Consider the following 23,907-nt stretch of genomic DNA (forward strand, 5'->3'; position numbering starts at 1 on the left):
GGGTCACCCTATGTTATGATGAGTGTAACATACACACACTCACAGCAACAGTAATAAATCCCACCATTAGTACTGTTGCTGTGAGTGTGTGTATGTTATACTCAACGTAACTTAACAGTGGCCTAATGGTTATGAGATGGTTTTTTTTTACGCAACATCTTTCATAAAAGAACCGCGTTTCCACGTGATGCTTGGATACATTCTGAACTGTTTAAGGCTGTAGCTCTGTGCCGTTCAAAAATCTCAATGGAGACTTTTCTTTCCAAGGATTATAAAAATCTTGGAATGACGCATAGAAGCAGAACCAGTAAAGTTTGCACGGGCTCGATTCAGCATTCCACTACAATCCCTTCATTATTTCCCCCACTACTAAAGCAACTTTTACCCCAATAGCCAACTAGCCATTGCCTAACAAAAAGCCATGCTTACATATACACAATAATTTTGTAGTAAACGTAAAGAGATGGGAGTATGATTACATATAGCCAAGGAATTTGTGGCTTCCAGTCATTGGAGGATTAACTTTAAACTTGTACAAATACCATAGTGGCTTTGACGACCCCATCTATGCAATAGAACTGCTACCAAACAAGATTTAAGGTTAAGTATAACCACCCAATTGCAAGGAAACAAATGTGGAAACTTCTGGGAGTTCTAACGAGGGGCCTCTCAATGCACAACTCTGACCTTCTACAAGATTCCAAGTTCTAAATTCTTCCGCAAGGGTGTCCAGGCGGGCGGAGAAAGCATAAAATTTAAAGCAGTTTTTTTTTTTTTTTTTAGTCATGAAGCACTCAGAAGAAGCTTACCAAAAACTATAGAGCCAAAGAAACAAAATATGGAAATCTCACAACCGTTGTCTAAATTTGCTTCCACTTTACTCCAGCCGTCCGAAACCAAATGCATGACGCATTTAGTAGCGCCTACCGCGCAAGCATTTGCTTGCATATATCCTTTCTGCACAATATCACTACTTTTATTTATTTCAATTTTTTAAAAAAAAAAGACAAAAAAAAATGATTTTGCAACTCTAAAAGCATTCTAAAATGCACCTTTAATTAAAAAAACAGGAGAATGTGTTCTAACCACCAATTCATCCATTCCATTTATGTATTTAATATATAAACTACTGTCTTGTACTTTACAATGAGAAGGTAAATAAAATAGTATGAAGAACTATAAGTAGACACAACAAAGCAGACAAGGTAAGCTTACCAAAATATAATCTCTTAAATTGCAATACAACTAAGAACTTAAACTCTCAAGGCAACCTGATCTTGCCATGAAATCTTCCTCTTCCCTGACCGATTTGCCCCGTTTCCGATATTCCTACAAACTGATAACTTCATGTCATTAAGCTGCTCCTCACTTCCACCTCTGACTGAACTTTTATTTGATTCCTCTACCCTCCATGGCTCGCTATTGAATTCTTCCTCCTCTCTCTGCAGTAAAGTAGAACTAAGAAACATTAGCTGAATTGAAAATGTATCAAATGGATATAATGTTCATAATCAATATTATGACCAATAGATTACCGATATCTGGTTTAAGTCAAAAACTGGAGTCACGTTTTGTATGGCAGCATCCTTTCGACTGTAAACCCTTTCCTTCTGGTTTAGATCAAGAACTGGCAAGGAATGTAGCGAAGTTGATTCCTTTCCATTGTAAGCCTTCAGCTTCTGGTTCAAATCAAAAACAGCAATTGGGTTTCGCAAAGTTGCTTCCTTTTCATTATAAGCCTTTCCCTTTTTATTTAGATCAAAACCTAAAGGTGGGCGACACAAAGCAGCTGCCTTTCTGCCGTAATTCCTTTCTTTTGCCATTTTCCTACTTGGGATTGGTTTCTGCTGAGCCTTTACAGAATTTTGGCCCATTGTCGAAGTCAAGGGCTGGTTGGCTGTCAAGTATTGGTGCCGTCTTCTCAAGAACCTTTGATTTTAAAGAATATTAGACTATGATTTTCAAATATTTGATGAAAAATTCTATAGGAACTAGGGATTATGAGATTATACCGGACTTCACTCTGTAAGGTCAATTTTTTCTGTTTCATCATCTGCAATTTCTTTTTCTTAGCCTCCATTTCCTGCAAAAAATTAATAGTTTAAATCATCGATCACTACCTAAAAAATAACAAAGTTCCGAATACAAATTGCAAATCATGCAAGTATAATTTCTACAAACATGTTATAAAAGCTGATTGAAAAACCAAACTAAAAAAAAAAAAGGAAAGGAAAAATAAAACTCCAAGGATTCAATAGAGTTTTTTTTTTTTTGACAAATATGATATCAAAAGTTAAGAGATTAAACCAAACAAACTATGTGAATTTTCAGGTGAACTGCAAAGAAGGAGAAGACTCAACAAATAGATAGAACATCAAATCCATGAGGTCTCAAAACCTTTCTTTCTTTCCTTTTTTTTAATATTAAAAAAAATGATGCTCACTCAAAGAATCACATAGATTTAATACATCTTTATTTTTTGGATGCTTAATCAACCTAATTTAACTGATTAATTAAGCTTGTTTATTCCCTCGGTTCTTCCCAACAAATAAACCAAATGACATGTAACTTAACAAAAACAAAGAACACCACAAACAAAATAATAACATGGGAACTTCACAAAAACATAGAACACCGCCAACAAAATACACATACAAGCACAAAAGGAAATAAAAAGTCCATTTTTAAGGTTAGCTTTGACCTGATCTCACCACTTTACAAACCAGAACAAAAGAACCAAAGCAACAATTCTTTTTTTTTTTAAATTGACATCCAACAATCATACATAAAAACCACCAAATCAAGAGAACCGTGAAAAAAAAAAAATCAAGCAAAGCAAATCAACATAAAAATTTTGAGAAAAAGAAAACAGATCTGATCATATCAAACAAGAAGGCAATACCTTTAACAACTCTTCATAGTCCTGCTTGAGACTCTGGTGCCTGAGCCTAACCCTTGTATCGTCATAAACAGAACAAGCTGGAGCTGGAGCTATCTCAACAGATGCAGCAACACCTTTCATCTTTTTTTTCATCATCACGATCAGATCACAGAGATACAAAACAAGAACAGCCCACGAGCCCAAAAACAAAAACTAGAGCACAAACAGAGAGATAGGGGTGAAAGAGAGGAAAAAGCTGAAAGCTTGATGATAAAAATGAAAGCTTGATGATGAAATAAGAAAGAGAGAAAGAGGTAATAGACAAAGAAAGAAAATAAAGGAAGAGAGAGGAAGGTTCTTTGGGTTCCTGTTTTCTCTGTGAAAACTCTGACCAAGACAAAGAATGAAAACACCAAAGAGCCCACATAATTTTCGGTGAAAAATAATGTTTTCCTTGCTTTCTTTCTTTCTTTTTGAGAGAGAGAGACAGTGATGAAGATGGGATTTTTTTTTTTTTTTGGGATGTTGCAGAAGGGCATTTCTGTAAACGTGTTTTTTTTTGTTATGTGAGGTGAGGTGGGTTTGGTTGGAGGACATTTGATTTGAAGACTTTGTTACAATAACAATAACAGCAACAATAACATTTGCATATATGCTCATGGGGGATTAGCTTCTCTTTCCATGTTTTGAATTTTTCGTGGGTTTCTTTTTTGTTTTTCTTCTATTTGTATAAAAACTTTGGCTTGGTCCAGCTGGGCCATTGAAGAAAGAGAGAGAAAGAGTTTCCATGTTGTTTCTTCTTTCTTTGTATTTGTTTTTGTTTGCCTGTGTGTGTAGACAGGGAAAGATGGATAGACAAGACTACAACAAAGACTTAGGCTTGGCCTTTTAGAGAGAGAATGATGACAGGGTTGAAGAAAAAGAAATTTAAAAATGGAATAATACTTATGGTCCCTCACTCTTTAAATTTTATCAAATAAATGCATAGTTCGTCTACTTATATCAGATAGGTCCCTTATTCTTAATACAAAGTTACAAACCTTTCTCTTTATAGTATATTGATAATCTATGTCAAATGATAGCAAAAGGAAAATGAGCCTGCCTCCATATGATAACCAACTCCTCCTAATTAGGAAAAAGATGCTTTAACCACTAGGCCCCCAGTTAAGTTTTTGAATTGTTTAATATATCTTTTTCTTTATCTTAACATTATATTTTTATGTATGTATGTATGTATTTTCTTGTGTCTATGTATGTCCCTCAAAAATAGTTTTAATTAATACAAATGTGTAACCATAGTAAGTATAATTCAAAAATAGGCTTCAAAGAAATGAAGAAAAAAGTTACCAATATAATAATAAAATGATCACAAAAATAATTAATTCCTACTCAGAAAGTTGAAACCAAAAAAAAAAAAAGTAAAGTCATGTAACTAAGAGATGGTTCCCATTTGACATATCATTTAGTGTTAGGCTAATAGGCTTATAGTTTAATGGTTAAATCTGAATATTTTGAGGCAATTTTGTTGTTTCAGTTAGTGCTAGGTATCAATTTGATACAAGTACAAAAATGATGATCTTATTTGAGAAATAAGAAAAATTAGGGAACCAAGAGTTATTATCAGCAATCTATCTTAATAAAATAAAAAGAAAGTTGAGAAGATAAATGGGATGATGATGATGATGTTATATCTCGATGATGTGTTGTACTCGTTGCTGTATTTCTTGTTGGCGTTGGATGAGTGCTCGCTTCGCTTGTGCCCGCCTTGTGCGAGTGATTGTGATGGCCACACATAAGAAGAGATGTTTTTGCTAATTAATTCTATTCCACATTGCTATTGCACACACCACACCAAAAATGAAGCATTTACCATCATACCCTCTCCCTTTTGCTTCCTTTTCTAACGAAGATTGCTGTTTCTCTCTCTATCTTTCATTTCTGTTTTTACCTCCCACGTACTTTTCCCACATCTAGCTGTTAAACCACAAACAATGCCCCCCATTTTAGGCTTCAAGCCAGAAACCAACAGGACGAACTATTTTCCAGCCAACAACACTTTTTATGAATCAATAGAATCACCAACCATGATCAGCAGTATTGCATGTTTTGCATTTTAACCCCTTAAATAGAAGCAACAAAAAGCAGTAACTATGCATATTATCTCCTCTCCCTCAGCCTCCAAAATTGTTGTCAATACCTAACCACTACCTAACTTCTCAAAAATCGACTTTTTTAGTTTGCGTATGTGACACCACTCTAGCTACTTTGCCTTGGCCTACTTTAATTGAATTGAATGCTCCAAAGTTTCACTCATAGCCTTATCTTTCCAATCCTTCTCTTAAGCTACCATCACATGCAATTAAAGTTCTGGAAAATTGAGGCGCGACTAACATAGAGCAACTTTATCAAAAAGCCGTGCATTTTCAACCTTACAAATTCTCCTTCTTCGTTACAACTTACAAGTCTCAATTTATATATTGTGTGAACTGTAGATTTTGAGGGCTTAAAAACAAAGGATGATGGGTAAAGAAAAAAACTGTTGGGTTTTTCTTGGAGTTTGCTGACCAGCGACCAGGATCTCAAGAGTAGACAATTAATATACGTCTAATGGAGTCATAAAGATGGCGATTGTTTGGCTGCATTATATCAGATTAGAGACCAGAGAAAGATGGGTTGTGCCTTTTTATTTCTTCTATTTATTTAATTTTTTTATTGATTGCATAGCACGATACGAAGATGGGGTGCTATGTGGATTTGATGTGGACATGTAAATGGGAAAAAAAGAAATGTTGCCTCATCTTCTTCATTGAGTAGTGATTGGTTTGATTGTTTCGATTTTTTTACTGTTTAGGCTATAATGGATCATGTGATTCACAGACAACTTGTTATAAGCATTAGAAAATGATATATAATGTAGCTGATAGAAATGGAAAGAAAAATTACAATTGTTTTAACCGAATTTTCGCTAGGAACCAATTTGAACCATTTAGTGATTGTACTTACCAAACTTAAGTCAAATCCAATTTAAATAAATAAATTTATTTAGTCGTGTTTTTATGACATTTGAGATATGAGATATACCTGAAGTAACCTATAAGATAAATTGAAATGTTTTGAGTTTGGAATAACATGAAGAGTCCAATGGAGCTCATTAGAGTTGATTTAGAAAGTTAGTATAGGAAGCTCAAGGGAGTTGAAGGGTACCTTAGGTGCAATCAGTATATAATTTTTGAGAACTTATCTAAAAAGCTCACTAGAGCTCGTGGTATATCTCAGGTGAGCTCATATATAAAACATGATCTAAGAATTAAAACCATTATAATAAACAAAAAAAATAAGCATAGACAATAAATAAAACACATGATTTTACATGGTTCAACCATTTGGCCTATATCCATGGGAGTAACTCACCTCTAATTAATTATATCAACAAAACCTTATTAAATGTTGGTAATAATGAATAATAACGTGAGATAGAATATGGTTTTTGTGGAAATAAGAGAGTTCTCTATATAAAGAATAAGAAAAGGCTCCTTTGGAAGATAAGGTAGTCAAGATCTTCCATGAAAATGTAAAAAAAAATTAAGAAATCCTATAAATAGAGGGCGAAGAAGATGAAATAGCCTATTAAGAAATCGGATTTGAAAAACAGTCCTTTGTCTTGTGTCTTGAGTTGAATGTATAAGATTGGCTTCGTAAGGGTATTTTCATATTTTCTGCTACGTGGAGATTTTCTATTTGCGCTGCTCGCCCTAGGTAGTGTTATTTTGCTTTTATTCACTTGATGGTGACCAAATATGATTGGTGAACAAGTAAATTCTGTAGTTCCTATGTGGTCCTTACTCTCACCGCATGGCAGAAGCTAGTGCAGTAGTTTCGTTGCTTTTCCATCGACAGTTGAGGAGTGCTGACGTATCATTTCTTTATTGCTATACTCAGGTGATTATTCTTCTATTAATCCCTTACTTTTAGCCTAATGGATAAAAATATTTATTCATTTTTTGATGACATGTAATCCACACCATGATTTTTGAATTTCAATTTTATCCCTTGAACTATTACAAATTTATTAGGGTTGTCCTCTCTCTCAAAAATTATCCTTAACTTTGTCTTGAACCATCCTCCCTTCTATTAAAAGTATTGAATTTTATTCTCTTTCATTCTCTATTGTCATATGCCACTTGTCTATTAATCCAAAATAATGTCCCAAATTTATTCCCAAACAACAACTAATAGGCCTGCCTGTGTTTCCACATGATTTATATATAATTACAATTAAGCATGATGTGTACTCGCGCGCAAAGAGAGATTTGTCGTAGAGTCCGCAGCCCTCAATAAAAGCTGGCCATGCTCATGCGCGACTTTTTGTTGGCCTTAAAATTGCGATGCTCCCATTCTTTTTCTTTTTGTTTTTTTTGTTTTTTTTTTTTTTAAAAAAAAGTATTGTGATGCTTTTACACGTGTCATCTAATCAGGCAAAAGGCCCAATCTACAAAAATACGGGCCATGAGAACAAGCCCAAGTTGTTTTTTTGGGCCAGCAGTGACTGTTCAACACAATCATTTTGTAATACTATTACTGTTTTGCATTAACAATAAGAAAATGCACAATCAAGCAAAAATGCATAGGACTGACGTTTCATCTCTCTAATTGTCTGTCGTATACAATATGTGGAACCACAGGTGACTGAAACACAGAAAGAAACACAAATTATTTAAAATTAAAAAAGAAAAAGAAAAAGAAAAAGAAAAGAACCCCCCCAACCCCAATATATATTTATAAATCGAACCAATACTTGAAAGTCTGAAAATATCTAAAGCTTGCTTCGTGTTCTCAATGGCTTCGACAAGTGCCTTTACAGCTCAGATTTCAAGTATTCACTGGAAGAAGCCCATTTCTTCTTCAAATTTTTCCAGTAATTTTCTACCCCCTCCTTCTCTCTGTATAATAATTTGTTTTGTTAAATTGTTGTTTCAAAGTGGCAAAATATGAATTTTCATGTTCAATTTTGACATTGACGGAAATGGAAATATATGTTGCTTTAAGAGTAAAAAAGAGAAAAAAAAAATGTAACTTGTTATGGGGTTTAGATTTGCATTTTTAGTGAATTATTTTGGTTGTGAAGTGTTGTTCACTTGTAGATATTCTAGGTTTAAGTTTGTATTGTATGCTTCTATGTTTTACAATATGAAAGTTGTGTTTTTTGTGATGATAGATGTCATTTTTGTATGGATTTGTTCATTTTGTTTGATTTGTTTAGACAATTTGTTTTGGAGTTGTATGTGGATAAGGGCAATATGGCTTCGTTGAAATTTTATTTTATTTATCATCATCATCATCATCATCATCGTCTTACTCATGCTAGGTTATTCACTTCTCTTTGAACTATCTTTTCTGTTTTCTTCAATTTGTGATGCGGTAAGAATTGCTTATTTATATATTTTTGGTTACTCTGCTCATTTCCAGATAACCTAAATTTAAATTCAAACCTTGCTGGTAAGGAGATGTTATCATTTTCCAGTCAACAAAAATCAGGGCATCAATTTAGATCTCTCCGCGTGTGTGGTCTCTTTGGAGGGAAGAAAGATAATAATGAGAAAGGTGATGATGCTCCTTCAAAGGTCAGTCTCTTTAGCCATTTCTCATAGTCAAGTTGCTTTTTCCAAGGTTGATACCGCAGAGGGTGTAAAAGTTAATCTTGAACAACTTCTTCTTGCAATCCTGCCTTTAATAATAATAAATTTTTTTCCTCCCTCTTTTAGCTACCATGTATGGTGTTATCCATTTATTTGTGGTGAGGATGTGTTTATTGTTATTTATTCCTCGACTCTTAACATTTCGTTGCTGCCATTTGATTTTAGGCAGGAATTCTTGGAAATATGCAGAATCTATATGAGACTGTGAAAAAGGCACAAATGGTGGTTCAAGTTGAGGCAGTGCGGGTGCAAAAAGAACTGGCTGCGTATGTCTAATGTATTAAATATGTTGTTCTCTGAACTTATAGTTTTGCTCAACTCTATAATGTTATCATTTTGTATTGCAGAGCTGAGTTTGATGGTTATTGTGAGGGTGAGCTGATTAAGGTATGTTAATTTCTCCCCTTATCAAAAAGTTCCTCCCACGTTGGTTTTAGGAACGTCATTTGCTCATTTTACCTTGCGTGAAATAATTAAATGTGTGTTGAACTTTTATTTTTTTAATCTTTTAGATCATGTTGACATTATCTTGAACCAGTGTACAGAACATTGAAACCATTGTTCAGTTGAATGGCCCTTTACGCTGTCAATTTCAATGTCAAGGAGAATGTTGCTATAAACATGCCTTAATTCATGTATAAAAGTCGGGAAAATGACATGTAACTTTCAGTGTTGATGACTTTTATCTCTTTTGAATTCCCTAAAGTTGTAAACTGATTTTATCTTTTAGGTAACATTATCTGGAAACCAGCAACCAGTACGCACTGAGATCACAGAGGCGGCAATGGAATTAGGTGCAGAAGTGAGTTCATAAAACTTATCCATCTTCACTCTGTTTCATTCTACCAGATATTCTCTTTTCACTGTTTTATTAGTCCTTGCATGTGAGACTATACACTTATATTTTTTTACTAGCAATTACGTACATGGATGTATATTAGATGCACTTTACTGAACTTTAGAATAGGCTGCTATTTTATCTGAAGTGTAGGAATTACTTAAGGTTGCTGTAACTGCAGTTTTATGTTTTGAAGAAACTATGACACATGCCGGTTCTTTATTTGCAGAAACTTTCACTCTTAGTTACTGAGGCATACAAGGATGCACACCAGAAGAGTGTACTGGTGAGAATTTCCAGACCTCTTTCCCATCGAACTAGTCTATATTGCTTACTCATCTTTGTTGCAATCTAATACTTTAGATCTTCTGCTTTTATCAGGCCATGAAGGAGAGAATGAGTGATCTTGCTCAGAGCTTAGGAATGCCTCAAGGTCTAAGTGAGGGATTAAAGTAAGAACGTCCACTCACCAGTATCTAAGATAGAGCTTCAATTTTGTCTACAGACCAGGCTGAATGGCAATCCATATTGTGATCTTAAGATTTACTCAGCTGTTCAATATCATTCTGGCTTAAATTGAGTAGAGTAACTCTAGTTGGAACTTGTGATCTTTGTTCACCTCCCCCATTGTAACAATTACAGGAAATTTGACCTTTTTTTGTTGATGCATTTATAATTATAGTTTTTTTTTTTTAAATTTCCTTTGCTTGAATGGGCTTATATTATGGCATCTAACAGCCTTCAGTGTCGAATGGACAACACAGGGGCTTCATTTTCTATCATCTCAGCAAATTGCAAGTGAGATAAAAAGGCTGTTCTCTGTATATCATTGTGTACAGGAAAAAAATCATAGTTCATTTTTGTGTTTGCATTAGGGAGTGCTCAGCACATTTTGAATTCAGTTTCATCTGAAATCTCTTTCTGCTTTCGGCTAGAACATAAAATCAAACAATTCTAGTAATACAAATTCTAAATTGAATGAATCATTCCTACTCTAATTGCCTCGCTGATCATTTTGATGTGTAAGTTGGTACTAAAAATGTCGTCATCTTTGAGAAATATGTCGTGATTTAGGCAATTGTTTCCCAGCCAAGAATGATCTGAACAGAATTAAAGCCCTTCTGGGCTGAAATAATGGAACTTCATGGCCAGCTCCTCTCACTGTAGCAAAGGTCAGCCCCTTGTAAACTTCTGTCCATCCTCCGACCTATTAAGAGGGGTTTAATTTTACTGATTCAAGCCTTTGTTTAGTCACAAAAGAAACATTTGAAAGCAAGAAACAAAAATAAAGTGCTTTTGCTGTGAAAAATATGTTGGCGAAAAAGGTACCTGGTTGCCAGAGTACCATGGATACCATGGAGTTTTGATGGGAAGATTGAGATGGCTGACAGAAAATCTAGTGGCAGTCACTGGAACCACTGAATCTGTATCTCCACTGCAATTGAAAATTCAATCAGGCTATTATCACGACGAAAAGTGATTATTAATAGAGAATCAGAAAGAGAAATCAGTCGTCTACCTGAAAACCCAGATTTTAAGACCAGCTGCAATAAGCTGTTTGTATGTGGGTAACACAGAATCTTCAGAATCCTTCCAATTATTGATCAGAACATCACTGCATTACCAGTATAACAAAGAAATAAAAAATAAAAAAATCAGGTTAAAAATTCACCAAACTCTCCTATTTGCTTTCACTGGCTAAGAGCAGTTAAAAGACCTGCAAGCAGTCCATTTGTATGGAATCCCAGTTACATTTGCATGCAATGCCTTCTGCACTTCCTGTCTGTTATAATATTTTTCTGCATAATTCTCAGTGCAAGGATCATATCCAGAAACCCTTCGGCGCAAAAGTGTATTTTTGAGCCTCATTGGCCTAACTGTACTATTTGGCAATGCAATGCAAGATGGTGTGTAAATGCTGTATTGATCAATATCTCCAAACTCATGGTTCATTGCATAATTTACAGTATCATCACATTTCTTTGAACTCTTTTCTGCTGAGAAATTGCAGTGATTAATGATTGATCGATAGGTTTTATCTGAAATCATAGAATGGGTCCACCAGAATGTAACAGTTCCAATGCTGTCATAGTAATTGTCTGTTACAGCATTACCAACCTGTATATATACAAACCATTTGATTAATATTCTTAATTTAATCATATTTGTAAAGTTGGAATTGTATTTTACTTACAATAAATCCTTTAAGATTTATGATTGGCCGCGAATAGGCACTGTTATAGTCAATGATTTTCTTTGCCAATTGGGGAACATAGTGCCCTGTGATCAGCAAGATATGTAAATTTTTTGGATTTTTATTTTTTATTTTTTAAAAAAATAGAAGCATGTTTATTGTTGTTTATATATACCTGCATAACTTTCTCCGGCAATGTAAAATTCCCTATATTTGTATTGTGGAAATCTTGACATCCATCTGATGAGAAATACTAGAGCATCCTGAGCTGTGTTAACAATTCAGCAACTATAATTAGGACTAAATGACAGAAGAATAAACGTAATAGAGGCAGGGTTTATCTACAATACAGCAGCTGTAAGGATATAACTACCAAATTTTTCATTACATTTCTCAATTACCTGTACGATTGTCCCCGGAATCTTTAAGATTGGAACTTGTATTTGTGTAGGAGAATCCAACACCGGCAGGTGATTCGAGGAAGAGAATATTTGCTTCTGTTAGCATACAAATTTAAAACTTCAAAATCTGATAGCAACGAGAGAAAATTCTGTTTCGTTAAGTACTTGAATGTACAGTTGTTACCTCTGCTCCAAGAATACTTATTGAGATAAAGAGATGATCCGTTTCTATTAATTCGAAAAGGTCCAATCTCCTCTGATGCTCCATATGCCACTGATGAACATCCAGGCCCTGGAGAATTACACATAACATGATCAATTCAAAAACTAGTTGGTTTGCCGAATTTTTGTAAGTCAGAAGTTTCTTCAGGATTGCTTGAAGAGGTTAAAAAACACAAGCTATGCTTAAGAGTTTTGATGCATTGAGTGAATGAATATTTTCTGTTTGTTATTTTTAATAATACCTCCGTAACCGCGCCGCAGTCTGAATATTTAGACTCAATTTTTTTACCAAATCTACCCAACTAGTATTCCAAAATAACGTGTAAGATAACATTATGTATAACAACAAAGGTAAAAAGGGAACTGAGAGAGTGGCCAAATTCATGAATGCTAGCTTCCGTGTTTGTCTCACAAGGTGGAGTTGACACACCATGAACACACAGTGGAGCAGAGCTGCGCACAACATGCTGCTGCCACTAGAGAATGAGAGTGACTATTGCCTGTTCTCTACTATTACAATTTACAGCAACAGCTGTACTCACAAATCACAATAATTTCTTGATCAATATAGTTGCTGCCATAATCATAAACCTACTAGCTACATTACTTTTATCCTTAGAGAAAATTTTTGGTTAAATGCTCTAATCCAGACCTGTTTTGTACCATAATATTGTCCTAAAGGAACAATGTCCAAGTAATATAAATATTAAACTGAAGCATCCATCAAATTAAATCTGGCATTTTCAACAATATTCACCTAGATTGTTGAAAAAGCAGACTCTATATATGTAGCCAGCTCATACTGAAAATGGAAACCAAGGACATCAATAATTCAACCAAGTGTGGCAACGATTTGAATTATTGCAATAGCCTGTGGGTTGTGTGGTTGCTAACTTGCTGTCACTCACTACAGTTTCAAATAAAAACATCCAAAAATTGCTTTGAATGATGGTACATAAAACCGGTCTCGTTTTGGTATGTATTAATGTTATGTGAATGTGAGTGCATTATATCCTTTATCCATTCTTTTGATAAACAACATAATGGTGTCACTGAAAAATATATAAAAAAAAAAAAAAAAAATTCTGCAACACAACACCAACCCATTTAATTACAGAACGGAAAACAAATATTTTATTTCCTTTCTTAATACACAAGTTACAAATACTGACCCTTATTATTATTCGTGTTGCTGTCCAAGTCAGTGCTTAGTTTCGACCATCAATGATTTTTTTTAAAATCTAATTAAATTTCAAAATCTTGATCTCTATCGTTAACAGCATCGATCATTTTTTCTCCTCTCTGAATACGCGTGCTTCAAAGCCAGAAGTTACTCAGAGGCCAGTAAAAAGTTACTTCGTTTTGGTGACGATTAATTATCTCAAGTCAACTCAAAGAAGCAAAGACTCATCATACAGGCCACCAAAGTAAAGAACCATCTTTTTGAACAAGAAAAAAGTTGGCTCACTTTTGTTTTGTTGTTGGTATTTTATTGATTTTAATTCCCTTATTGCATACATCAAATGTGTCAGATTCATGTTGTCGACAATAGAGCGGTCCCTCTGCTGAAAACAGTATTATTTTTTTTTTTGTTTTTTGTAAGAAATAGCTTTGAAAAGAAATTAATTAAGTGAAAAACAGAAGGCAATTAATGACAAAAAAAAAAATTCAGAAAGAAAAGCATAAACGTCAGATACGGAAGGAATAAGAAACAATTAGATAGCTTTGAAGATGACGTTGTGGCGCATTTTAGCGTGAATGTGGGGTTTCAAACTAACGTGAGAGGGGTGAAATATGTGCCCCCCCCAAGGTGCGCCTGCAAGTCATGCGACACAACTGGGAAGAGGCTGCCAAGGGCATGCACGTTTAATTCATTCATAAAGAGAAGGCAGGGAGAGATTTTCCTGCTTCCTTTTCCCTTTTTTTTTTTAAGGCTCATCAATTTTGGCCCTAAGACCAAATTTCTCAATCACACATTATGATAAAATATAACAAACTAAGTAAGTACAAGTCATTTGTTACTGCTAAATGGTTAAAATGTAATTTTCAAGTTTTTTTTTTCCCCCATGAGAATTGCTATTCCATAATGAATGTAACATTACATGTTATGAAGCAATAAGAAGGTGCATAGAATAATTATTTCATCATAACCTTAAAAAAATAAAATTTAACTGACCTCCATTGAGCCATAGAACAAGAGGTTTTTTCAAAGCAGATGAAGCAGCTTCAGTGAGCCAGTAAAACAGAGCTCTGCCATGATTCTCATTCACTGTTACATAGCCTGAGAATTGCGAGAATGTGACTGGTGGCTGCCCCGGAAGAGCTGAGATTCGATCCAGCTTTTGTTGTTTGGTCAAAGCTGCAACATTAATAATGGCAGTGATTGAAGAGAAGAGAAATATGGCAAGAGAAAATGAGAAGCCAAGGCTAAGGGTTTCTCTCATGGCAGCCGAAAATTATGAAGAGGGTATTGTTGAGAGTGAGGGTGAGAGTGAGAGGCTTGTCTTGTACGTATATATTGGTGCCAAATAATTATTCGTTCATTTGTTCTGCGGCTTTGAAAAGTCTAAAATGTTGTTGCTGCAATTTTACGACATGCACAAGTTGAGCTGCACCACCTAGCAGCTAGTTTTGTGGACCTTATTCTCTCTCTTTGTACGCTTGATCCTACAAGGCAAATTGAAATCTTGATCCGAAACTTATTGGTCAAAAACCCAGAAGCTACCTCACAAATTTAATGCATCCATCCACAAGGCCAGCTTCTCTCTCTCTCTCTCTCTCTCTCTCGTGTCTTTGTCAAGCTGTGCAATTACTAAGCTGGCCGGCTAACATAAATATATTTATTAATACTAGCTGAGAAAGTATTATGTAGTTTTATTATCGCCGTTCATCAATTAATTAGGTAAGAGTAAATACATTAGAGACGAGAAATTAGTTAACGGAGTGATTCGTGCTAATACCAAATTACAGGTATTTGATAGATTCTTGACCAATTGTATCAACTCTTGCAATATATATATATATATATATATATAGTCTAAATAATTTACTTACGTGTGTCTGATCAAGAGGGGTTTGTACTCAACTCCTAAGTGTCGATCGATCATCACGAGGGGTTTATTTAAAATATTTGTGTTGAATTCGTTATCTGAGTATCGTATGGTAATGGTACCATAATATGCTGTTGATAAAAAAAAAAATCGATCACACGAAAAAAACTTAAATTTGTAGGTTATCCCATATCAATTTTTCACTTAACGATGTCGTTAATTTTCGGATTCAGCAATATGGGTGTAGACGTGTAGTATAAAAGCGCTTTCAATAGAAGTGATCACATAAAAAACATTTAGGAAAAAGTACACGAACTTTTAATAAAGAAAGCATTTTGCTTTTTGAAAATGATTTTTAGTCGTATTCTACATATCTAAAGAATTCAATTAACTGTTATTCAAAGTTGGCTTTTGATTGACTTAAAATCATCCTAAGGAGAGTAGAATAAACAACATTCCAAAGTCAATTCTTATAAGCTTCTAATAATTAATTAGACTCTTTGGGCAATAAGCTTAAGTTGCTATAGCTAGCTAATGCTAGCTATCTAGGTGGCCTTTTTTTTTAAATTAAAAACATTAATATTTGCTTCAATTCTCTCGAGATAAGTTCATGGATGTGGTCCTCAGTTTATATGAAGGAAGCAAGAAAGCAACTGGATTTTAAAAGATTTAATGGATGTGGGGCTGTGAGTCTTGTGACTCCTTTCGATCCGCAATTGTCCTCTAACTTAATTTGATTCTTTAAATATCGCATGGGACGAAATAACAATAAAAGTGGAGGTGGCCTGGTAAAGCCTCACCATTAAGATGTTCATATACCAACAATATGTCCTCATCACTTCTTTTTCATTTTTCCCTCCTTGGCTCCCCCCAAAACCCAAAAAAAAAAAAAAATTACACGCAGAAAACTCGCGTCTAATAATAAAAACAACAACAACAGTAGCAGTAGTAGTAGTAATAATAATAATAATAATAATAAGATTTTCATTAAAAAATGCACAAATTTAAGATGAGTAATAACAATTGTGTTAATGGCTGAAATTTTAACTAATTAACCTTTTAAAAAGTTTTTGGCACAAGTTTATTATTAATTTTCTCCTGATCTCAGCTATACTAATCTTTTAAAAATCTTCTGTCATGTATCTTTTAGTGATAGTGTATGGATAAGATTTAACTTCTTTTATTTTATTTATTTATTAACAACCAATCAACAATTAATTAGTTTGCTCAGAACATGATCAAATCAGGAGAGAATCATGATCCTCCTTTATTGATGTCTACTCTCCTATTTTGAAGAATTTATAACATTGGCGGACTTGATCTTGACTTATGATATATTTAAGGAAAAAAAATTGATCATTTATATTTTACATCTATAACGAGGAAGATGATCTACTTGTCTATTTATCTACCAAAAGCTTGATTAATTTATCATATATCAAAATTAGGAGGAGCTAAGGAGTTGATCGACCTTCAGAACATTGTTACGTCTTATATATCACAATAAAATTGTCTAGTGAAGTGGTTAAAACTACTTTATACCGAATCCCCTTCTAGACTTGCCTATTAGCAACTAGTTTTATAATAGTTTATGAGGAATTATAACATCGTTATAATAAGCATAATCGCTAAGTCGTTATCATAATCTTTTAACTAATAATTAATAAATTAATCTTGATTAAACATTGTCACCTCTTAACTAATCAGTCGTTAGGTTATCGTCTTCCAACGTTGGGCTCTCAAATATTAACTACCATCTTTTATTTATGGTACGTTTACTTCTCAGATTGAAAAATCGAAATCCAAAATCAGAATTATTGATAACGCTTACTTCACAAAATGGAGGTAGGAATCGGAATCAAAATTGTGAGGTCCACCTAAATTTCAGAATGGAGAATGGGAGATTGACCATTTTGCTCCTTTTGTGACCATTTTGCCCCCCCCCCCCCCCCCCCAAATAAAAAAATGAAAATGTCCATTTTGTTATTAGTTAAAAATTTATTATAATTAATTAATATATTATTATAGTTAATTAATATAATTATTTTAATTATTAATATATTTTGACTTTTTTATGATGGTGGTGGTGATGATGATGATGATGATGATTATTAACGATAAAATTTTTTACAATTAATTTATTATTAACATTTATTATTAACAATAATTATTAATAATAATAATTTTTGAACAAATAATTAAAATACAAAATAATAATTATGACAATAGTTCATTAAGTACTTTTTTGTAATTTGATACAATGTAATTTCAATTATGTTTCTAAGACGAAGTAAACCATTAAGACAATCCCTCTCATTACAACTCTGATTTTTAGAGTTTAAATAAAACAACTTATTCTAATTTATATTATCGATTCATATTTTAGCTCATTCTCATTCTTACTCATTCTGATTCCATCCCATTTTGATTCCAATTTAGTAAATGCACCATTAATATTTTGTTAGTGAATTGGAATAATGAGAAAATTACGTTCTTGATTAAAGACAATTAATGCCCAAAAATCTCGTGCTTAATTAAATCCTTAATTACGATCTGCCTTGAGAAAATGGGAGGAAAAAAGTTGTTCAAAAAAGTGAATTGCCAATTTTGTGGGGAATGCATGCGGGCATGATTCCTAATTTCCTATCATTTCATTAATCACACAGTTAGGCGTATGTAATCATATCTTTGTAAGAATCGTTTTCTTAAAATGGTGTGCTGGCCACTATCAGTTCAAAAGTTGTAATTTTCCATTATCCCTTCAAATGTTTTTTTTTTTTTTTTTTGTTCTTAAAAACTAATGTAAATAAATCTAAAAGGTTAGAAAATTAATATTTTATATCCTAAATATAATCATAAAAACTTGCCTTCCACTCTTATAAAAAGAGATCCCATTAATGAGCGAATACATGACCACAAGCTTCATTGAATTACACTCAAAACACTACTTGATGTCCAATTTTCTGGAACCCCACATGCACTGACAAGAAGATGGGAGTTAATAATTTCTTCAAAATTCAACAGCAACTCTACCAGTCAAAACCTAATTATGCTATTGTTGCTTGCATTTGTAAACTATTTCGGTCTTCATTATTTATTGTAATTAGATTAGATCTCATCTCCCCATGATTTCCGAGATTTTCTTCGCCAGATTTTTCCGCTAATTCTTTCCATGCATAAACGAAACCCCGTGTGCATCCCCATGCAAGCGTGCAATTTAGATTAGATCAACTCCTATCCGCTAACTATATAAAGAATAAATAAAATATCAAATCTAAATTAAGTTTTTCTTCAGTTCTATAGAAGATTTGATCAGCTGCAAGTATCTTCTATCATTTTTAAAGGATTTTATTAAAATAGTAGTACGTGACAATTATATATATAAAAGATAACAAGTACTTTTTGTCTTTAAAAGAAAAAAATTAAATTAATTAAATCAGATAGTAACAGTAGTAATGTTAATGCTAATGCAGCTCATGATGGAAGCTTCTCCTCCTTGTGTGAACTCTGAAGCCTAATTCCAACCGCCGTAAGGAGCATTAAATATTTCACATTTTCATGCGTGCCGCCATCCTTATTTATAGCTACTACCATATATGGGTTGGTCAAAGATCAGTATCCATATCCTATATATATATATTATCATCCAATTTCATAAGATCGATTATTGGTATTCATGCTAGCTAGAATAATATTGTTGAAGATTTCCGGTTTATCAATCAATTTGCTTCCTTCTCATAAACGTGATGATGATAGAAGAAATATTCTAAGTTATAACAAGTTTGAGGTTCAAGTTACCCCCATTTACTTGAAGATCGCAAAGGGATCACTTTTCAGAATTTATATAACATTTACTTAAAAAGAAAATTGCACTGCATATTTTGAAACAGAATTAATTAAAGATATCCTCCGTTAATCAATAATTTCATTAATTTAAAAGCTTGAGCCCGACTGATGTTATATTATTTGTCTCGTGTGATTTGACTGCTAAATCCAGTACGTATCATCGCAGTTGTTAGAACAAAACAAACTAAGTATTGTGAGTAGAAAATTTAGTATATTACTATTAATTAATTTAATGTACGCACGTATGATTGGTTTGGTTATGAGATATTAATATGAAAATTACAGAAAAGCATGCATATAAATTATCCTAACGGCTACGGCACCGCCGCAGCTGACTTTGAGCGTACATTTTTTTATTTTGCCTAACTTATATTCATAAGATTCTTCAGGGCTAAGGTTGTCTATTAATTTTTATTTTAAGATTCGATTATATTAGAGTTTATTTACGGTAAAACACAAATCTCCATCACATACATAAAATAATAAATAATAATTTTTTTATTATTTATTACTTTATATATATGATTAAAATTTATGTTCCACCGTTTATGAATTTCAAGATAATCATAGCCTTTATTTTATTTGTTTATTTTGTATTTCTCTCTCTTTCTGGTCATTCATGAAGCTACCAGAAAAAACAAAAAAAGTTAGGATCGAAGAATGAAGAAAATGCTTGCATTTCTTGTCAATATAAGCAGGTGGGCAGTTAGCTTGTCATTATTAATTCTCTTCAATGATAGGAATTATAATATGTGCTCGTGTCTCAAGAAAAATTATATAATTTTTTTCTCTGTCTCTCTTTTTTGCCTCTCTCTTTTCGGCTAGTGTGGGTATATTTGAAATATTTTTATTACTATGTCATATTTTCAATGCAAACGTCCATAAAATTTGGATTAAATGTATATATGGCGTATGTGTGTTTAATGTAAATTATAGCTAAAGAACATTGTATATCATCAAAATTCTTATTTAATTTTTAATTTCACAGTTGAGGGAGATGTAAAATATGGGATCAGCACGAAAAAATTATGAAAATTACAAATTTTTTAAATATAAATTGAGGTGGGAGCACTGATACCGAAAACACATGTATGCATGGCAATGTTTGTTTGTACATTTAGTAAATGTAATTTATTTTAATACTTTAATTAAGAGTTTGATTATATTGAAACATAAAGCACGAATTCATAATTATAATTATAATTATAATATATTTTTTATTATTTATTATTTTACGTGCGTAACTGTTGCCTTTATTTAATCATGCTCTCTTGGAGGTTCGGTCAACAGAGATCTTTGAACGGGCAACAATTAATCGAAGAAAACCTAACAATTAAATAGGATTTGACAGCTTTTTAAAACAAACAAAAGTGGTACTGTAATACTGTATTTGGTTGAATAGACCTCTCAGGAAAATTCCAATGCTATGGCTGTGCCGGATGTGTTTGAACAATGACTTTTGGCCGCTGCAGTTAGGGTTTTGAGACAGACTTGATTGACGTTTCTTTCACTGGCTAGAATTTGTTGCTATCACTTTGTAAACAGATCCCACCCACGGAGGTGTTTTTTTCGGCATTGTGGCAAGCAATTAATTAAAACATTGAATCTGGCTTACATGGGTCTTTTTAATTTTTCTGTTCGGTGCCATGCCTTCTGTTTTCTACATTTTGCTTTTGTTAAAAACAAAAAAAATTGGTGTACTTGGCAGTACATATGACAATGTAAAAAGTGTTTGATAACAAAAATATTTACATTTGGTGGGGGTCGAAGTTCTCTACTCCCATTGTAATGCTCATTGGCCATTGCCGAGACATATTCTCTCACCAAATTTTGTAGAAAATACCGAAATCCAAATTGCACGCTTATGTTGAAACAACGATAGATCTGTTGGGCTAATATGGTCCTGCCCTATAAGCAAATTTCATGGACTGACCATGTGAAAGCGAACCCAGGCCCATCTTTCACATTTAAACGATTTTGATTTTGGATCAAGTGTATCAACATTTCCAAAGTAAAAAGAATTCAGCATTCATATTCTAGTGTTAAACCTTTAACTTTGATTATACATAAACCTTTCATATTTGAAGCTCTGCTTCACATATTATGTATACGTTTCTTCGCAAAAATTCAATATATCTGTTGTTGGGAAATGGGAATTCGTGATGGGGATCATCAATTCTGCAATGCCGGCGACAGATTATGACCCAACAATAAATCTCAAATCGCCTCAAAGAGTGTGATGACATTAACTGGATGGACCATGGGGCCTCGCAACTCTACGATTACTTGTTTGCATAAAATTAGACAATCATGCAAATGTTCGCTCAAATGAATCTGTGAATGACCAATTGGATATAGCGACATTGATAATACACAGCACGAATAATTGTTTCTTGCTTTTGAAAACCAGTTTTGAGAAATGAAAATGAGGACTCTTGGTCTTTTTATTCTGTATAAAGGACTCTTGCGCCGACCTTTGTGATGATAATTTACTTTCAGCAATGTATCAGAGTGGAGGAACCCATGCACAAATTTTCCAGCAAACATCAACCGAACAATATAAAAAACAATTCGGTGAAGCACTTTACGGAGCTGGATCGGATCTTATCAAAAGTGAATTAAGTGCTTATGGCGACAAGCTCCTGGGATCAGGCTCAGCTTTTGTGCATAGATAGCAACGTATGTCACAATTGCACATAAAGTTTCAGCTTCTAATGAATTAAGTGCTTTTCCAACTTCCAAGAATGTTCTAATGGTTTTGAAAAGGTTCTACAGATTGGCAGATATTTCTCCAACCCACGATATTATTTTCAAGTGAACGATCAGTATGTGCAAAATAAGCTGAAAGTGATTCTGTTTCCATTTTGACACAGGGTAGGTGATTACCAATTTCTAATTGATCATTCTACTATTTCTATGGGCTTAGCTATCATCTGCACTGATTGATTCTTTGAAACTTTTGCAGGGGCATTGGATGAGAGCAACTGAGACAGTTAAAGGGAAGTTTTGTTACAAACCGCCAATTGATGATATAAATGCTCCCAATCTGTACATTCCATTGATGGCATTTGGTACTTTTGTTGTTCTCGCTGGTTTCTTCCTCGGTATAAATGGAAAGTAAGTTCTTATATATATTCATATATTTTATTTTTCGACATTCTATGTATTGCTAGACTAAACAGAATTTCACAGACTTTTTACACGTTCTAAAATACAATATTGAGGCCAATGAATACCATATAACTGTAGTTTAATATTTAATTGCTATTAGACACTAATGTAAATTTTAATTAACCTTAAATCCGTATTATAAAATATGGAACCCTGCCCTAGAGGACTCATATATGCATTACTTGGTGTAAAAATTTTGTCAAACGGTTCAAAGCAGCTAACTAAACATTACAGAATATATAGTTTCACCTAAATTTGAATATTCTTGAACGTCTATGTTACCTCTTTCAGATTTAGCCCTGAGGCTTTGGGTGTACAATTTACAAACGGATTACTTTGCTGGTTATTCCAAGTCCTACTCATGGAGGCGACGTTGCACATGTTAGGCGATGGAGAGATACTGTTACTCGACGTCGTTGCCTACAGCGGATACACCTTTGTCGCGGTTTCAATTGCCCTAGTGGCTAAAGTTATTACTTGCGGCTATTGTTATTATGTCGTTAGTGTGTGGAAAAGCTTTTGCATGGGAACGTTGTTTGTGAAAATCCTGAAGAGGATTTTAGTTGCTGAGGTGAGAATCTGTGAGAAGCATTCAAGCAAGAGGCATCATCTCTTGCTTTTGGTTGCCATTGCTCAGCTTCCATTGCTGTTTTGGCTTGGAAATGTTGGTGTTTGATTATTGTAATTAATTTGAATTCGTGAGTGCTTGGTGTGGCTTTTGGAAATGCCATTAGTGATTTTTTTTTTTTTTAATTCTAAAAGCCCTTATCAAAGTTTTTTCGTCGTGTTTCATTAATTTTGGAAAAGAGATTTTGGGCTCTTTAGAAGCTATTTTGTCTTTACTCCTAAAAGGCTATCTAATATCATAAATGCACTAATATAATTTTATTAATTTGAAAATACCCATATATAGATATATAGTTATTGACCAACCATAACCGTTTTTACTCTTTTAGATAGAGAAACATTAGTTTTTGAAAAGTTTAAAATTTTATTAATGAAAGTTTAGATAATAAAACGTTTCAAAAAAAAAAAAAGATAATAAAACTAGTGTTTTGATCTTGTATACTAAAATAGGTAAACTCAAAATATTATTACATAATAAAATTCCCTTAACTAAAAAAAAAAGAAAAAAAAAAGGACAAATGGCACTGGAGAAAAATAATAAAACCTCCATGTTATCCAGTTAATCTTACTCCCTTGATGTTTTGAAACACATTCATATCTCCATGGGTGTCAAATTTTTTGCTGATCTTATTAGTTTGTCTTCCATGGTTGTTAGATATTAACCATATAAATACACTTAATTATTTAATTAATTGAAGATTTTTAATCATATTTAATTGAAAACTAAATTTAGAGTTATCCAAGAAGGCAATGGAATTGTCATAATTTTTTAATTAATTCTGAATTTTTTTAGAATTTGATAAAAATTAAATGCGCGAACATGCACACACATACATTATTTTTATTGTTTCAAATACCCTCGTCTTATTATTTTCCAAAAAAATAGTATATGTATGTTTATTTTGTATTCAATTTTTTAATTAATTCTAGAAAAATTTTCAGAACTAATTAGAAAATTATGACAATTCCCTTACTTTTTCA

General features: G+C 33.2%; 3 protein-coding genes and 1 pseudogene across 4 annotated transcripts; 2 read left to right on the forward strand and 2 right to left on the reverse strand.

The window, feature by feature from the left end:
* Window positions 1–379: 379 nt before the first annotated feature.
* LOC102612451 (uncharacterized) lies at window positions 380–3,716 on the reverse strand. Of its 2 annotated transcripts, XM_006473952.4 has the most exons (5): window positions 2,903–3,716; window positions 2,013–2,083; window positions 1,536–1,929; window positions 1,216–1,442; window positions 380–957 (listed from the first exon to the last, which is right to left on the reverse strand). In XM_006473952.4, the coding sequence occupies exons 1-4, from the start codon at window positions 3,035–3,037 to the stop codon at window positions 1,254–1,256; spliced, it is 789 nt and encodes a 262-aa protein (XP_006474015.2). In that variant the 5' UTR covers window positions 3,038–3,716; the 3' UTR covers window positions 380–957; window positions 1,216–1,253. The 2 variants fall into 2 exon arrangements, with proteins under 2 accessions (XP_006474015.2, XP_015384511.2); XM_015529025.3 differs by lacking the exon at window positions 380–957 and having other exon boundaries at window positions 1,078–1,442.
* A 3,911-nt stretch (window positions 3,717–7,627) lies between these two features.
* Window positions 7,628–10,112, forward strand: LOC102611565 (hypothetical protein). Its single transcript, XM_006473949.4, has 7 exons — window positions 7,628–7,796; window positions 8,348–8,502; window positions 8,743–8,843; window positions 8,925–8,964; window positions 9,308–9,379; window positions 9,645–9,701; window positions 9,797–10,112. Exons 1-7 carry the CDS (start codon window positions 7,718–7,720, stop codon window positions 9,869–9,871), a joined length of 579 nt encoding a protein of 192 aa, XP_006474012.2. The 5' UTR covers window positions 7,628–7,717; the 3' UTR covers window positions 9,872–10,112.
* Window positions 10,113–10,249: 137 nt separating this feature from the next.
* On the reverse strand, window positions 10,250–14,998 carry LOC102611861 (serine carboxypeptidase 24). The gene is made up of 9 exons (XM_006473950.4): window positions 14,409–14,998; window positions 12,195–12,302; window positions 12,011–12,106; window positions 11,785–11,877; window positions 11,610–11,695; window positions 11,133–11,533; window positions 10,935–11,030; window positions 10,745–10,850; window positions 10,250–10,622 (listed from the first exon to the last, which is right to left on the reverse strand). Exons 1-9 carry the CDS (start codon window positions 14,674–14,676, stop codon window positions 10,461–10,463), a joined length of 1,416 nt encoding a protein of 471 aa, XP_006474013.2. The 5' UTR covers window positions 14,677–14,998; the 3' UTR covers window positions 10,250–10,460.
* A 6,631-nt stretch (window positions 14,999–21,629) lies between these two features.
* Window positions 21,630–23,075, forward strand: LOC102624975 (uncharacterized; annotated as a pseudogene).
* Window positions 23,076–23,907: the final 832 nt, after the last annotated feature.

The sequence above is a fragment of the Citrus sinensis genome, chromosome 9 (genome assembly GCF_022201045.2).
Source record: "Citrus sinensis cultivar Valencia sweet orange chromosome 9, DVS_A1.0, whole genome shotgun sequence".
NCBI lineage: Eukaryota > Viridiplantae > Streptophyta > Magnoliopsida > Sapindales > Rutaceae > Citrus > Citrus sinensis.

Coding starts and splice junctions, on each gene's coding strand:
- LOC102612451 (XM_006473952.4), bottom strand. CDS start 3,037: ATGATGAAAAAAAAGATGAAAGGTGTTGCTGCATCTGTTGAGATAGCT. Junction 2,084..2,902: donor ACTATGAAGAGTTGTTAAAG/GTATTGCCTTCT, acceptor AATTTTTTGCAG/GAAATGGAGGCTAAGAAAAA. Junction 1,930..2,012: donor ACCTTACAGAGTGAAGTCCG/GTATAATCTCAT, acceptor TTAAAATCAAAG/GTTCTTGAGAAGACGGCACC.
- LOC102611861 (XM_006473950.4), bottom strand. CDS start 14,676: ATGAGAGAAACCCTTAGCCTTGGCTTCTCATTTTCTCTTGCCATATTT. Junction 12,107..12,194: donor TAAGTATTCTTGGAGCAGAG/GTAACAACTGTA, acceptor GTATGCTAACAG/AAGCAAATATTCTCTTCCTC. Junction 11,696..11,784: donor TGCCGGAGAAAGTTATGCAG/GTATATATAAAC, acceptor TGCTGATCACAG/GGCACTATGTTCCCCAATTG.
- LOC102611565 (XM_006473949.4), top strand. CDS start 7,718: ATGGCTTCGACAAGTGCCTTTACAGCTCAGATTTCAAGTATTCACTGG. Junction 9,380..9,644: donor CAATGGAATTAGGTGCAGAA/GTGAGTTCATAA, acceptor CTTTATTTGCAG/AAACTTTCACTCTTAGTTAC. Junction 9,702..9,796: donor CACACCAGAAGAGTGTACTG/GTGAGAATTTCC, acceptor TGCTTTTATCAG/GCCATGAAGGAGAGAATGAG.